Source organism: Leptodactylus fuscus, chromosome 1 (genome assembly GCF_031893055.1).
Source record: "Leptodactylus fuscus isolate aLepFus1 chromosome 1, aLepFus1.hap2, whole genome shotgun sequence".
NCBI lineage: Eukaryota > Metazoa > Chordata > Amphibia > Anura > Leptodactylidae > Leptodactylus > Leptodactylus fuscus.
Window position 1 is genome coordinate 198,235,825 of NC_134265.1, and position 17,311 is coordinate 198,253,135.

General features: G+C 40.7%; 1 protein-coding gene across 1 annotated transcript; it reads left to right on the forward strand.

Moving 5' to 3' along the window:
- Nucleotides 1–1,061: 1,061 nt before the first annotated feature.
- Nucleotides 1,062–17,219, forward strand: FGF22 (fibroblast growth factor 22). Its single transcript, XM_075264295.1, has 3 exons — nucleotides 1,062–1,257; nucleotides 9,224–9,327; nucleotides 16,999–17,219. The coding sequence occupies exons 1-3, from the start codon at nucleotides 1,062–1,064 to the stop codon at nucleotides 17,188–17,190; spliced, it is 492 nt and encodes a 163-aa protein (XP_075120396.1). The 3' UTR covers nucleotides 17,191–17,219.
- Nucleotides 17,220–17,311: the final 92 nt, after the last annotated feature.

The following is a 17,311-nucleotide window of genomic DNA, read 5'->3' on the forward strand; positions in this document are numbered from 1 at the left end:
TTCAAAATAGCTAACTTATGTTGGACATTAAGTATCCATTATTTTTTAACATCAATGTGTATGGCTACCCGACAGTAAGGAATGGTCGTCCATATACAGTCTGTTTTTCCTGTCGGTTTTTTTCAGCATATGCTCGGAAAGCAGCACAAAAAAAAAGCAATAAAAAAAAAGGACGGTACAAGAAATGAAACAATAATGAACACTAACTGATGCTAATGTGTTTGTTTTATAACTGATCGATTAAATGGATGAGTATTAAAAAAAACAGACACAATAACATCAGTTAGTGTCTGGTAATGTCCATTATGGGAGGCACTGTTTGTTTTTTTGTTTTTAAACCGACCATATCAGAACGGACAACAAACAGTAGTGTGAACTCCCCCTAACTCTAACCCGCCTGGCTTGATGTGGATACAGCAGGTGATGCCTCATACTAACAGCGCCACCTACTGGAATTCATGGCATGCCATGTGGCGCCTGATTTTACCCACTTCATTCTAGCTCCTACCATACAGATAGTATAAGAGGACTCCTCAGGGAGCGTTCACACTTGCGCTTCTGTGAGCCCTGTGTCATTCCGGCAGAGAAACTGGACAGGGGATGGCTTCCCGGTGGTCAGTTTTAAAACCCATTCATTTCAGCCTCTCTGCGGGGAAACCGTTTTTTTTTTTTTGGCCAGATGAATGGGTTTTAAGACTGACCACCAGGAAGTCATCCCCTGTCCAGTTTCTTCAGGGCTTAGGATGGAAACCAGCGGAATGACACAGGGCGCAAGTGTGAACGCCCCCTTATAGACAATACAAGAGAGAGTGCCTACTTGTACTATCCAGCTACAACCTATTGATCTATTCCTGAGAGGACTACTTGGTCAGACGTCATTACTGCATGGTCCATCGGCTGCTTAGTTGGACATTGTCCATGTGTCTTTGCCTAACATGTAATTTACATTTTAAACTAGTATTATACTATTAGGAATGCTTCAATAAACATAATAATAATAATAATAATAATAATAATAATAATGTTATTTTGTTTCTTATCATAAAAGGTATTGATTTGGAATGCACAAGACCACTTTCCCAACAATTACATCTTTCTATTTCATATTATGCATTTTGTTACTCCTTGCGGTTATTCACGGTTACAAACATTTGGAGGGAGATGTACGATGGCGAAGTCTTTTCTCTGCAACTCATTACTTTCTCACCATTGACCAGTCAGGCCAAGTGAGAGGAACAAGAAAGTTCAACTCAAACAGTGAGTAAATGCAAGATCATTTTATTAAGTCATTGTAAAAAATAAATCAGGAATGCATACTTAACGTATATTTTTATTTCAAGTTTTAGTTCTTCACAGAGTAGGGTTTAAGGTCAATACAAAAAGGAACGGATAGCACATGGATTATTATCCATTTGTCATCTGTGATTTTCACTGGCCCATACACATATCCATAGAAACTACAGATGTGTGCATGGGACCCACAGAATCAATATATGTACATTTTCCATAATTATTGACCAGTGAGCACATAGATTCAAGTGACCATATGAATATTTTTCGTACATTAAACTTAGATCACAATAGATTAAAGATCCATATTTGTATACAATATATGTATAAAACCTAGAAATATTGGGATACAAGTTTTGATATTTAAGCTGTTTACCAAAACATATTCAAGATGCAATTATAATTAATATGGTCTTAAAGTGTAGACTCACTGCTTTAATATGAGGGTATTCACATTCTAATTTTAGGAAGGGTTTAGGAGTTACAGCTCTGTAATATTTAGCTGCCTCTTTTTCAAGGGACTAAAAGTAATTATCTCAAAAGATATCTTAATGAGTTTCATGGGCAATTCCCTTGTTAAATCCATCATAAATTAGGCAGGTAAAAGGTCTGGAGTTGATTCCAGATATTGCCTATGCATTGGGAAGCTGTTGCTGTAAATACACAACACACAGTCAAAGGAGCTTTCAATGGAAGTGAAACACACCATTGTTAGGGTGCATTCACACTGAGTAAACGCTAGCTTATTTTGTAGAGTAAAATTACACTTGTAAATTTTGCTATCCCATTGACTTCAATGACATTTTACAGGCGTATTTTTACAGGCGTATTTTTTACAGGCGTATTTTTTACAGGCGTATTTTTACACTTGTAAAAAAATATCATTGAAGTCAATGGGATAGCAAAATTTACAAGTGTAATTTTACTCTACAAAATAAGCTAGCGTTTACTCAGTGTGAATGCACCCTTAGGCTGAAAAAAACTGAAGAAATCCATCAGAGACAAGTGGAAATGTTAGCAGTGGCCATATTAACAGTTTAGTGTATTCTGGTTGGGAACTCAAAAAATCCTGGACGTTCTCAGTAGACAACAGTGGTGGATGATCATAGAATCCTTTCCATGAGGAAGAATAACCTCTTCACAACATCTATCCAAGTGAAGAACACTCTCCAGGAAGTAGGTGTGTCAATATCTAAGTCTACCATAAAGCAAATACTTCAGGAAAGGAAATACATAGATGGAGTGCTTCTAAAAAAAATATATATAAAATTAGAAGCATAAAGTAAGAGCCCATACACAAATACTTGAAGGTTTTAGAGGGCTGTACTATGGAAAAGTAGATGAGCCCTAAATTGTAAGGTCTATATTATTAGTATTTGCATTACATGTTTTCCACGTTTCCACATACAAATAATAACTTGCTCTTGCTGCAGCAATTCATGATCACAAAAGCTGCAGAATGTCTAAAGAACCACAGACTCATCTCTCTAGCTTTAAAGCGTATCTATCAACAAAACCCAGCATATTAACCCAGATCCAAAGATAGCTAAGATAAAGGGGGTTTCCCATCTCCTTGTTTCAGCAGTTTGTATACTGTTTCTTCTTCTCACTTCCTGTATTACTCCCCCTCCCCTCTTGCTGACTGACACTATGAGGTATCACAATACTTATGCAGATCTGAGAATATGCACATGCTTGTAGAGAACAGAATCAGTGTTATCTGTGTGTGTACATAGAGAGATAACAGACTTGGCTTTGTCAGCAAACTGCAATTAGCTAATTCATTGTCCTGCTGGCACTGAGTAAGGTCTCTTTTCCTATCTCACAGGTTCATGGTTATAGCAACGCTGTGTAAAAAATGGGAGGAATAAGTTCACATAGCAGGAAAACAAAACAGCATTTCTAAAGCAATATATTTAGGAAGTCTTCAATTTACATAAGCTACCAGTATAGCTAGGATCCTTGAGATGGACAACCCCTTTAAGGTACCCTGAATCAAACAGTGTTTTTTCAATATGCAGATAAGTACTTTGGAGTAACATGGGCTTTGCTGTACATGTGACTCAGACCAAGCATACATCACAAAACTACTGCGCATGCGCCAAGAATAATGGATGGCAGTGACATAACTCAGGCTGCTTTGCCCTGTTAATCCAAAGGAAAAAAAAAAGGTGGATGTCAGCACACTCCTTTTTGTTTATTAAGAATACTGTCTTCAAAGCGATTCATTTAATGGATGCTTTAGCAAAAGGTTAAAAAGATTTACCACTTAGGGTAGATAAAATCTAATTTAAGTTCCATGGCTATGATATACTCTAGATCCTAGGTTGCAGTTTTTCCATAGCTTTGCAAAACCTTCAGATCAATTAATTTTTTGCCAGTTGTACATCAACTAGCAAAAATTTGTACCTTAAAGGGGTTTTCCAGGCATAAAATGTTTTTTTTTTTGTTAATTTTTAAAAAAAATAAATGTCTGTTAGTGCTATTAATGGGTTAATTAATGCACCAATATACCTTTAGCTGTGATTTCTGGGTGTCTCTGGGAGCTCCAGATATCTCCTGTATTTGTTTACATGGTTCAGCTTCCTGTTATGTAACTTCCTCCCTAACCCCTCTCACCTCTCTCCCCTCCCATACACCCCATCCCTGTCTCTCTAGCTATCCTGCCCACTATTAGCCCTTCCCTACCTACGCAGCTCAAACTCTGACACCATTATATACTGAATTTTCAGACTTCTTCCTGCAGGACAGCCGTTCCTTCTTTACTGATTCTGCAGTTGTGTGCTCTTTTCCAGAGCTGCTCTGTTCTCTGTAGCGATGATCCACCTCTACTGCTCATGCATGGCAACTGCACAGTAGAGGTGGATTATTGCCAGCAGTGTGCAGGGAAGCACTTGGAGAAGAGCGCACGCCTGATCCATTTCTGGGTGCCTTATGAAGTACTGTATGTTTGGTTCGTTGTCCTGCTGGAAGAACTATGATGTAGGAAACAAACCCAGCTTTCTGACACTGGGCCCTACATTGCAACTCAAAATCCTTAGGTAATCTTCAAATTTCATGATACGTTGCACACAGTCAAGGCATCCAGTGCCAGAGGCATAAAACAAACCCCAAAAATTTTTTGAACCTCCACCATATGACTGTTGGTAATGTGTTCTTTTCTTTGAAAGGCCTCATTTCATTTTCAGTAAATAATAGAATGATTTGCTTTACCAAAAAGCTCTATCTTGGTCTCATCTGTCCACAAGAAGTTTTCCCAGACAGATTTTGGCCTACTTATGTACATTTCGGCAAACTGCAATCTAGCTTTTTTACGTCTATGTGTCCTCCTGTGTCTCCTGCCATAGCATTTCATTTCATTCAAATCTTGATGGGCAGTTTTCACTGACACTGATGCCCCCGGAGCCTGCAACACAGCTTGACTTCTTCGGAATATGATTGGGGCTGCTAATACACCATCCAGACTATCATGCCTTTTTGTGTGAAGTTCTGTCCAATTTGCGCATATATATATATATATATATATATATGTGTGTGTGTGTGTGTGTGTGTGTGTGTGTGTGTGTGTGTGTGTGTGTGTGTGTGTATGTTAGGTCCTATTCACAACTGCGTTCGGGTTTTTGTTCTGGGAATCCACTTAGGAACCCCGCAAATGGAGTCCTACAAATTATAAAGCGGTTACCTGGGAAACCCGCAGACGCCATACACTATAATGGGGTCCGTCTGGAAACCACACGGACCGCATTGGGGTCAGCGGATTTCCTTAAGTAACCACTTTTTAATGTGTATAGGTTTTCAGAAACCCGAGTGCAGGTGTGAACTGGGCCTAAGGCATCTTTGTTTTGGGGCAACTTTTTTTTTTTTTTTTTTTGAGAGGTGAGACAATGTAAAGAGGTATTTAATACTTTTTTTTTTTTTTTTTTTTACCATGACAACATTCATTGGATGGGATAAATACTGTAAGGGGGTCCAGTTCACACAGTGAGGGGTCGGCAATGACACAGTTTACACAGGCAGTAGAGTTCAACTCCAGTGGTGTTTTATTCAGTTGCTTCTGCACAAAACACTGTGCAAACAAAACAAAAGAAAACCTAAGCCTGTCCGACGCTAACTATACACCAGCATACCTTACTAACCTAGAGCAGGTCAAACAAACACGTCACCAAATGTAGTGGCCAAACTGTACAAACCGTCCCAGGAGTTCTTTTCTCTCACTTTGGCTGAAACCTGTCAGCCCTTCCTTTTTTACCAGGCTTCCTTCCCAGTAATGAATATTAGGAAGTCTCACCTGGGAGCACCTGAGACAAGGTAAAAAACCTGTAGTGGACTAGGACTGTGGATGAAGAATCCCACTGCCAACCTGTCCTCCAGTCCATGTACCTTAAATAAAGAGACTTAGGCTGAGTTCACAGTTTTTTTGGTCAGGAATTTGGTCAAGAATCCACCTCAAAATCAGCCTCCAAAAAAAGCCTCTCAATATAGTTCTATTGGGAGGCTTTTTTTGGAGGCGGATTTTAAGGCAGATTCCTGTGAATTCAGCCAGACTACATTCTGCTAGAGCAGCACTTATTCTTCTGGATTTCGGTTTTCTCGCCTGGCTGAGGAAACCAGGTGAGGAGATGTACACCCCATCCACGAATTTATCATACACTTTACCACAATACATTTATATTTTTACAGTCTGGGCACCTTGAGACACATGCCTAATCTAATTTGTTTTTACAGAAAGGGGGTAATTTGAATTGTTTTCTAGAGAACTTGAACCTGCAATCATTCAACCACATGTACCATAGACTGGGATACTACTGTATTGCAGTCTATGGAACAATTCCTATCTAAGTTTTGAAGCCTGCCATAGGCGTGATGTCTCCCCTCCCAGTACCCGCTCACACTCTCCTAAGCCACAAGCATCACCTTCTTCCTAGGTCTGTAACACTAACCTGGGAGGCGGGGGCAGCGAGGTGAGAAGAGGAGCGAGAACAGCGGGGACCGGACCAACGATCTGTGAAGGTCACTGTTAGCTACTAGAGATGTTAGCTAGTCTCCCATTAGAATGAATGAACGCAGCCAGTGTGCAGGGGGATAAGCGGCCGGATGCCGGCTGCATCCATTCATTCCTATGGGACCTAGCTAACATTGTTAGCTTTTACCACAATGCTTGGCCAGTAGCAAAGAATTGTGGGAAATAACCTCCGACCTCGATCCCGCCTAAAAAGATCGGGATCGGAATTCCGATTGCGAAATTCACTCAATCGCCGATCGGAATCCGATCTTTTCTGATCCCGATCGCTCAACCCTACTGACAACTCATTCGATGTTAACAGAGGCCACCAAACAATGAAAAGCAGAAAGTCAAAGTAGCCAGAATAAGGCTTATTACCTTGCAACTTCTTTTAGAAGTTTTTAAATTTTTCCTAGTCCAGCAGTCCTTCCGTTTGTCCATATGAATGGCAGGTGACCTCCAGCCCCACGTTGGGCACCAATTTTCAAGATAGTAACGTATTGAAGTCCAAATTTGTATAATTAGTATATGAGCACTCAGATAATCATGCACAAGACAGCAGGATAAGTGTGTTCAGAGGATTCTACGTTAATGAGGGAAAGAGTGGGTTTTAAATACATTGCATAGTAATGAAGATTGGGCTAAACATTACGTGGGCAAAGAGAAGGCATGATTGGTTTAACCCAATTTGTCAGAAAGTTGCAGCATAAGATTTGACATGTGACTAAAAAGAAGTAATATTCTGCACATAGAGAGATTCAGTTGTAAGATACTGATGAGCTCTGGACAACACCCTAACAGGGAATGGAAGATGGCTAAAGGCACAAGGTGGCTTCCTTCACACCATTACACTGCCTCCACTATGTTTCACAGAGGAGGTGGTCTGCCTTTTAACTTGAGCTGTTTCAAGTCTTCGCCATATTTTATTCTTCCCATCGTTCTGGTACAGGTCGATCTTAGTTGATCTATCTTAAGTTTCAACTGTTCTAGAACTGGGCTGGCTTCTTTAGATTTTTAGCAAAGTTTAATCTGGCTTTTATATACTGTATATATTGAGGCTGATAAATGGTTTGCACATGGGGGAGATCCCTCTATTTGCCCTCATGGAGTCTTTGTTTTATGGTAGACCTAGAAACTCTTACACCTACTTCCTGGAGAGTTTTTTTTTTTTACTTGGGAGGATGTTGTGAAGGAGTTTTTCTTCACCAAGCAAAGGATCCTGTGATCATCCACCACTGTTGTCTTCTATGGACGTCCGGGTGTTTTTAAGTTCCTGAGCTCACCAGTGCACTTTTTTTTTATTTTTTTTATTGCAGAATGTACTAAACTGCTGATTTATTCACTTCACAAAATTACCGTTATCTCCTCATAGAGTTCTTCAGATATTTTTAGCCTAATAATAGTGTGTTTCATTGACATTAAGAGCTGCATGTTGTGGGTTCACAGTAACAGCTTCCAAATGCAAATGCCATACCTGGAATCAACTCCAGACCATAGAATAATTGTACAATTATCCTTTATTCCCATGAAAAAGAGGCAGCTACATATTACAGAGCTGTAATTAATAAAACTTTCCTCTATTCCAGCTTTCATAGGTCTTGCATCAAGGCTTTTTTCGGTCCACTCTGCCATAAAGCTCCAATTGGTGGAGAGCTGCAGTGATAATTGACTTTGTGAAACTTTCTCCCATTTCCCTACTGCATCTCTGGATCTAAGCCACAGTGATCTTTGCGGTTCCTCTTTGCCTCTCTCACCAGGGCTTTTCTCCCACGATTGCGCAGTTTGGCTGGACAGCCAGGTCTAGGAAGAGCTCTGGTCATCCCAAAATTCTTTCATTTAAGGATTATGGAGGCTACTGTGTTCTTAAGAACCTTGAGTGCTGCAGAAATTCTTTTGTAACCTTGGCCAGATCTGTGCCTTGCCACAATTCTGTCTCTGAGCTCCTTGGGCAGTTCCTTTGACCTCATGATTCTCATTTGCTCTGACATGCACTGTGAGCTGTGAGGTCTTATATAGACAGGTGTATGCCGTTCCTAATCAAGTCCAATAAGTTTAATTAAACACAGCTGGACTCCAATGAAGGAGTAGAAGCATCTCAAGGAGGATCAGAAGGAAATGCACAGCGTGTGAGATAAATATAAGTGTCACAGCAAAGGGTCTGAATACTTATGACCATGTGATATTTCAGTTTTTCTTTTTTTTAATAAATTTGCCTAAATATCTACATTTCTGTTTTTTTCTGTCAAGATGGGGTGCTGAGTGTACATTAATGAGAACTAAAATTAACTTTTTTGCTTTTAGCAAATGGCTGCAATGAAACAGAGTGAAAATTTAAAGGGGTCTGAATACTTTCCATACCCACTGTAGGTATAATAGGGACAGAATGTCTGCAGAGGAAAACTCTTCATAGGCACTATGAGATAGAAGTATGGAGGGTGAGCATTTTTGAGATAAGTCTAGGCTCCAGCGATGGCCCTGCATCTGTTTGACATTTATGGTACAGCCCGTGGATAGGCTTTAGATGGCCAAGGTGTTGTCTAGGATGTTTAAAAAAACAAACATAAAAACTTACCTGATAAATCCAGTGTCTCCAGCACCCCCACCAATTTCTGTTAACTTTCCTTGAATAATTCTGTGCCATGTATGTGACAGCTGCAGGTAATCCACAGTAATGGTGGCATGGTTGACATGTGACTGATGAGGTAAGCAATGCTGCAGAGACATGTATGTACGTTGTCGCTACATCATCACGGCAGGACTGTAAACGAAGAACAACTATTTTATGATATTCCCTTTTTTTGAATAATTTTGTTTTCAGATCTGAAACCGTTCAATAAAATGAGTTTAAACTGATGCTACAAAAACTGGTAAAAAAAACCCCAAAAACAAACCACTGCATCTTCTGAAATAAACCACTCTTTTTCTCACTAGGTATATTTCAGGTTTACTCTGTTAATGTTGGCGTGGTCGCAATGTATGCAGCCGGAGCCCGACTGTATGTTGCCATGGACAAAAAAGGAAAAGTATATGGCGCTGTATGTATATTCGTTCATTCATTCATTGACTCTGCAAGAATAAAACATTGTAGAACACCACAGGGAACCGTTTTGGAAGAAAGGATACGTAGCATGATACAAATGAATTAAGTCAGTTTAACCATTTAATAAAGTTCATACATTCTGCTAAATAATACTTTCCAGTTCATGGTTATATAGATATATCTCTGGGAAATAGCTTATTCAAGAATCCTAGGAATGTAGAGAGAATATTTGGTGACTGCCGTATGTTTCACATGTATCCAGTCTGGATAACTTATCACTTCACTTGCATACATATTAAACCATGCTGGAGTAACTTTACATGAGCACCACAACTGTTTTAATACTGTGAGCAGTGGATGGTGAGGTGGGGGAGATGGGTTTGGGGTCAAGTTTGCATTCTTACTAAGATAGGAGGAAAAAAGGCACAGAAGGATATAGGAGTATGTATTTGTTTGGCGGTTTATCCCTGTTCTGTTATGCTACATGCTGACAATAGACACAGCAGATGTCACTAAACTCTGGAAGGTCCAAAGACTGTATGGCACATAGATACAGAATTATAATGTTCTAGCCAAGAACACAACATCTCCACCATCCCCCTGTAATAAGGCCCTTAAAGTACCGTCAGTGATCCACTTACAACTTCTTGGAATATGCACCTTTGTGTATAAAGTCCTGTGCCATCTGTTTGCTCGCTCACTTGTGAGATGGCCACATCACGCTTTTTCATAGTATAGGAAGAATATTAATGCAGTCATTTTCTCCTTGCTGAGAGCGGTAATTTTAATAGGTTACTCAGAGATGGATTACAAATGACTTGTTTGTCTGTAGAGGTTATTTGCTAGTTATAGTCATGTGATTCTAGCAGCATCACACCAATTCAAGGAGATAATCTATTTCCAGTGCAAGTGTGTTGTAAACTAGAAGGCTTGTAGACTTGCCATTGCAGCTGCAGCCTGGTCATACAATGGCAATTATTTCCTATTAGTAAAGAAGGAGAGGGCTGTAATACAAAACCAAAACTATACAAGAAAAGATCAGGATCTTGGAGCACTCTCTGTTTCTCTGGTGGTAATCCCCTTTCAGGTCACATTTTGAAAATCCACTTTCCTATACAATGTTTTTTTCACTTTTAATCAAAAGAGCAATCACACAGTGTCTGTCAGGTACTGCATTCCTCTCTAGAACAATATACAATATGACTTCTGATGCACAAAACTTGTTTCACTTGCTTCCATATAAAGTTAGAGGCACGGCATAGGTAGTAGGGGTTAGATTATACTGTAGATTAATATAACATCAATCCACAAGGCCTTCAAGGGGCTCTATCATTGGGAAACTCATTTTTAACTATACTTGCATAGCCTTCAGAAAGGCTATGGCACACAACTTTTGTATGTTAATCCCTTAGTCTGCTTATGTTTTTTCCCTTGTGTTTTATCTGTTTGGTTAGACTGCTCCTTATTGTACATGCCACCCTGTGCTACAGACAAATGTAAAATGTGTTTCAGCCATAACTTGATTATTAGCAGCGGAAACAGTCAAAGAACATACTGCCTAGCAAGACCCTGCATATATTTCAACTATTCATGAAAGCTCAGGTATCCTTTAACGCATACCTACCTTTATGAAAAACTTTTTCATAATTTAATAGTAAAGGTGAAGATTTGTAATATGTTATTTAAAGAGGACCTTTCACCATATCTGAGCACAGGCAGTGTTATATACTGCCAGAAAGCTGACAGTGCGCTGAATTCAGCGCACTGTCGGCTTTCCTGATCCGTGCCCGATGTAAAGCGCTATCGGTCCCGGTACCGTAGCGCTTTACAGTCAGAAGGGCGTTTCTGACCATTAGCCAGGAACGTCCTTCTGCCTCGCGGCGCCAATCGCGCTGTGCTGTGGAGCGGGGAGGAACTCCCCCCTCCCTCTCCTGATAATGCTCGTCTACGGACAAGCTGTGTGAGCAGAGGGAGGGGGCGTTCCTCCCCGCTCCACAGCACAGCGCGATAGGCGCCGCGAGGCAGAAGGACGTCTCTGGCTAATGGTCAGAAACGCCCTTCTGACCATAGAAGAGCTACGGTACTGGGCCGTAAGCTCTTCACACCGGGCACAGATCGGGAAAGCCGACAGTGCGCTGAATTCAGCGCACTGTCAGCTTTCTGGCAGTATATAAAACTGCCTGTGCCCAAAAGTGGTGAAAGGTCCTCTTTAAGATAAGCTTTCTTCTCCACTTTTCAGGCAGTTACTTTCTCCATATTACTCTATGAAGAGTGGAGGGGGATAGTAAAGACACTCAAGAAGCTGCTAGAAAAAACAAAACAAAAAAAAAAACAGCTGGCAAAAGAGCCCTACTCAACCACTCCCTGCTCCATAGAGTTGTATGTGTGAGGCTGAATATGGCAACAAATATAACGTGAACAGTAGAGATGAGCGAACAGTGTTCTATCGAACACATGTTCGATCGGATATCAGGCTGTTCGATTCTCATCGAACATCACGTGGCAAACTCCAAAAAAATTTGATTCCCCTCCCACCTTCCCTGGCGCTTTTTTTGCACCAATAACAGCGCAGGGGAGGTGGGACAGGAACTACGACACCGGAGGCATCGAAAAAAAATCGGAAAAAAAGTCATTGGCTGCCGAAATCAGGTGACCTCCATTTTAGACGAATAGTGGATTTCAAATCCGGGTCATATGAGAATGTGAACTTTGTGACTAAGAGACAGGGATAGCTGTACAGGCAGGGATAGCTAGGGATAACCTTTATTTAGGTAGGAATGTTATTAAAAATAACTTTTTGGGGCTCTATCGGGAGTGTAATTGTGATTTTTGTGACATAAACTTTTTCCCATAGGAATGCATTGGACAGCGCTGATTGGCCAGAGTACGGAATTCGACCAATCAGCGCTGGCTCTGCTGGAGGAGGCGGAGTCTAAGATCGCTCCACACCAGTCTCCATTCAGGTCCGACCTTAGACTCCGCCTCCTCCGGCAGAGCCAGCGCTGATTGGCCGAAGGCTGGCCAATGCACACTCGGCTCTGCTACATCTGATGTGCTGGTCAGCCCATCTGATATAGCAGAGCCGAGTGTGCACATCTGATGTAGCAGAGCAGAGTGTGCACACTCGGGCTGACCGGCACATCAGATGTAGCAGAGCCATCTGATATAGCAGAGCTGAGTGTGCATTGGCCAGCCTTCGGCCAATCAGCGCTGGCTCTGCCGGAGGAGGCGGAGTCTAAGGTCGGACCTGAATGGAGACTGGTGTGGAGCGATCTTAGACTCCGCCTCCTCCAGCAGAGCCAGCGCTGATTGGTCGAATTCCGTACTCTGGCCAATCAGCGCTGACCAATGCATTCCTATGGGGAAAAGTTAGCTTGCGAAAATCGCAAACTGACAGGGATTTCCATGAAATAAAGTGACTTTTATGCCCCCAGACATGCTTCCCCTGCTGTCCCAGTGTCATTCCAGGGTGTTGGTATCATTTCCTGGGGTGTCCTAGTGGACTTGGTGACCCTCCAGACACGGATTTGGGTTTCCCCCTTAACGAGTATATGTTCCCCATAGACTATAATGGGGTTCGAAACCCGTTCGAACACTCGAACAGTGAGCGGCTGTTCGAATCGAATTTCGAACCTCGAACATTTTAGTGTTTGCTCATCTCTAGTGAAAAGATATATCTAAGATACAGTACCAACATTTCTTATTTTCACCTGTGCTATTCATTTATGAGAAGTTGTTTAAAGGGATTCTATTATTGGGAAATGTCATTTTTAGATAAGCACAACCTTGCATAGGCTTTAGAAAGGCTATTCCACACCTACCTTTAGTATGTAAATTGCCTCAGTAGATTTTGAATGTCAGTTTTTATTCATATGCTAATAAGCTTATACCGCACACCGGAAGTGTCTGTGTGCACTGTTCTGCTCTGTGTGTATGTATAGCAGAGAAGAGTCATCAGCACAGCAGAATCTGCTGTTTCATACACAGAGCAGACAGTGCACACAGACACTTCGGGTGCAGTCTTAGCATATGAATAAAAACTGACTTATTCAAAATCTACTGAGGCAATTTACATACTAAAGGTAGGTGTGAAATAGCCTTTCTAAAGGCTATGCAAGGATGTGCTTATCTAAAATGATATTTCCCAGTGATTGAGCCCTTTTAACTGAAGGAACACTTTAAATTTCTTCAGGCAACGTTTCCAATCTGCTTTGTAATAAGCTTTAATGCCACCTTTTGTTTATAGAAGATTAATAGGAGCGTGTTGTGTACACAACTAATATCAGATTCATATTTTTGTATAGTTTTATTTGACTTTGGCATGAAAAGTATAAACACCTCTAGCATGAATCCATCTCAATGGAGAATACAGAGCTGTATATTCAGCTCCCTTCTAGAATAACCAAGAAGGTCTTTGCAAAGGATTTCTTGCCAGGCAGCTGACAACTGAGAAAACGCGTGTCTACTGGTGGGCTTCCTATTGTGTATCAGAAGACAGGATCAAACTGTGTAGACAGAGATGTGCTGCCAATCCATAGAAGTAGATGTACTTTGCATCAGTCTATATAAAAGTAAAACCAGTTGCTATATAACCATTTAGCGCTCATTAGGCCAAGATTCAGATACTAGAAATGAACCCTTACAGATAGTCACGTCACATCTTGAAACCAGTCTTGGTGGAAGCCTTTTGATATTTTTTTCCCTCTTTACTGATAAGGGATAATATGGGCAACTTTTTTCTTTTTTGTTCAGTAAGCTCATGACCCAAAATAAGCAAACTGCAAAATGAAGAATTGTTGCAATCATTATCAAGAGGCTACAACAAGACAGGTCTCCATATTCTTCTGCTGCTGATCATCCATCTCTAGTTCACATGACTAACCCAGCACTACTCCTCTTTACACATAGAGAAGAGCTGGGTTGGTGACGTAGCCTAGAGTTGGGTCAGCAGCTGTGCACACTTCAAGCTATACTCAGCACTATTCTTACTTTATGAAGAAAAAGTCTTCATTCTTGATCCACTGTATTGTGGACATTTTCCCTTCTTCAACCACCAGTCTATTAAAGCTACAAGATGGCGCTACCTACAAGGTAACATACTCTGTCTACATTAGGTTTTTCAAGGTCAGGACTACCTTAACTTTTAAATTAAAACATCCAAACTTCAGCGCGATGACCCAATTGTTTTGTCAGGGCTGTAGGTCGTATAAGGGCAATGTGCAGATTTTCTTGAAATATATTGCCAGGTCTTAAGCCTAGCTTATAGCCTGTCCCTGTTTAGGCCATACTTCTGTCAAGCCAAGTAGATCTTATATACATAGCATCATAACATTTACAGTGTTCTGCTGATAAACTAAAATTACTTCTGCTGAGCAGCATAACCTCAGACTTTGCCGTTACCATATGTGTGAAAGACAAGTTATCAGTGCCAAGACAGACTCCAGATTCCGACAATAAAAGGAATTTTTTTTTAATGCACAAAAAAAAATAAAAATTAAAAAAAAACAACATTGATGGTTTTCACAGTTGTGCAAGACTAATCAACCATGGACAACACACCATCTGCAAAGAAGCAGGGTGGGCGTTTATGAACAGTAAAGACATCATACACACAAAATGCAGGTGTACGATTATAGCATAACTTGACTAGCTATACCTAGCTAGTGGGTAGCATCCCTCTGGAGAAAAAAAAAAAAAAAAAGTTACTCTAGGTTCACACCTGTGCCCGGTTTCCATTCTTCAGGTCCACTTGGAGACCCAAAAAACAGAAACCCAATCCACGTAAAAAGCGGTTACCCACAGACCTCAGACTGTAATGGGGTCTGCCAGGTTTCCGCCCTAAAAATGCAGAGAGGAATCAGTGCAAACTGCAAGGACACAAAATGGGGCTCTTAAAGGAGAAGGCTGCAAGTCTGGAAGGAGAGCTGTAGGTAGTAAAAGATCTGCAATGTCAAGTAAAACATTTGGAAGCATGATATTCAATATGTAATATACATATTTTTAAACCACTATGAACAAATCTGTAGCCAACCGAGTTGGTCAGACCCTGCAGCTGAAAAACTAAGTCAAAAGCTCTATCTTATCAGCTGTACACTTCTACTCTTCTGTCCCTCATAACATTTAGGGAAGACCGGTAGTCTATGGGATATGGTTTATTGAAAACTTAAAATAAAAATCAAACTTTTGCACTTTAAAATTTTTTTTTTTTTTTTAACCTTCTCCCATTGTTGTGGAAAATGTTGTGGAAACGCATTTTTTTTGCTGTAGAAACATTTTACAGTCCCATCCACATATTGCAGAAAACGCAACAGACAATGCTCCATTTTTGAAAAATGCAGCATGTCAATTATACTTGTGGAAACACTTGCATTTCCCAATACGTTTACTAAGGGAAATATGTTTCATTTTCCTGCAGTTTTTTTTTTTTGTTCATTCCGCAACATGGGGCCTTAGCCTAAAGACTTTTTGGAGTGTTTTTTCCTGCCTAGAGATAGGGCAGTGGTCTTTTATTTTCAGTTAGCTGAATCAAAGAGTCCTAAAAGAAGTTAGCCAATTCATTCTCCATTGGGAGAAATTTCTGGTGTTTTTGAAGCGGAGGCAGAAAAGCTAGCTGCAAAAGAAACCATGTAAACTCACCCTATATCTGTGGCATATAATATATATTAAAGGGAACCTGTCACTGTGAAAATGCAGTGTAATCTGCAGACAGCATGACGAATGGAGAAGATTTACATATAGCGGGACTGCCCACTGGACTCAATTACTCCTACTAAGGGGGCATTCACACGGAGTAAAGTGGCGCTGATTCTGGCACGATAACTCGCGGCAGAATCAGCACTGATAAAAAAAGACTCCCATTAACTTCAATGGGTTCAGTTTTCCGCACGTAACCCATTGAAAATCAATGGATTAAAAAGCCTCCCATTCATTTCAATGTGTTCCACGCAGAAAACGTAACCCATTGAAGTCAATGGGAGTCTTTTTAATCAGTGCCGATTCTGCCGCGAGTTATCGTGCCAGAATCAGCGCCACTTTACTTGGTGTGAATGCACCCTAAGAGTGACTGAGCCTCCCCTCTATGACTGTGCATACAGAGACAGCTGTCAATCACTGCTAGGACTGCCCACTGTGCAATGATTTTTAATGCATTCCTTAGAATTGAAAATAGAAATAAATGAAAAATTCTACTGACTTTTCCCATAATACTATAGATCAAATTCTGCTCTATAACACGTTGCCTGTAGATGAGACTTCATTTTCATGGTGACAGTTTCCCTTTAGAACAAGAACAAAGCATACTTAAAAGGTAATGGGTAGGGCTCAAAAACATGGCTGCTTTCTTCTCAGGAAGTGATCCCACATGATCGCACGGCAATGCCACATCTCCAACCCATTAAAAAAAAAAAAAATAGGACAAGGCTGCATAATGGCCATGTGACTAATGGACATGTCACTTCCTGAGAAGAAAAAAGGCCATTCCCCCTCCCCCAAAGTCCTGCACAACCCCTTGAAGGATTTCAAACATGTAACAATCATAGAAGCCAAACACCCTGTAGTCCAGGCCATGCTACGCAAGTCAACGTGTAAGACCACACAGTGCCTAAAGATGGACGAAAAGCTATAAAAACCTAACAATCTAACAAAGTTTCTTTTGCTGACATTACAGAAGGAATATGGCCCCAACTGTGAGTTCCAAGAGAGAATTGAGGAAAATGGTTACAATACCTATTCTTCTGTAAGATGGCGTCACAATGGACATTCCATGTACCTAGCACTCCGAGGGAATGGACGAACAAGACTGGGCAGCAAGATTCGTCACACGCATCACTCTACACATTTCTTACCCTTATCAATATGACTGAGTTGGGAGCAATAGTCATTTTTAAAGGACAAGGTGATATTTTGTGCCATTTACAACATAATCCAAGTGTGTGAACACAGCCAGAATTTTTTTTTTAAATAAGTCATTTTGTACATAT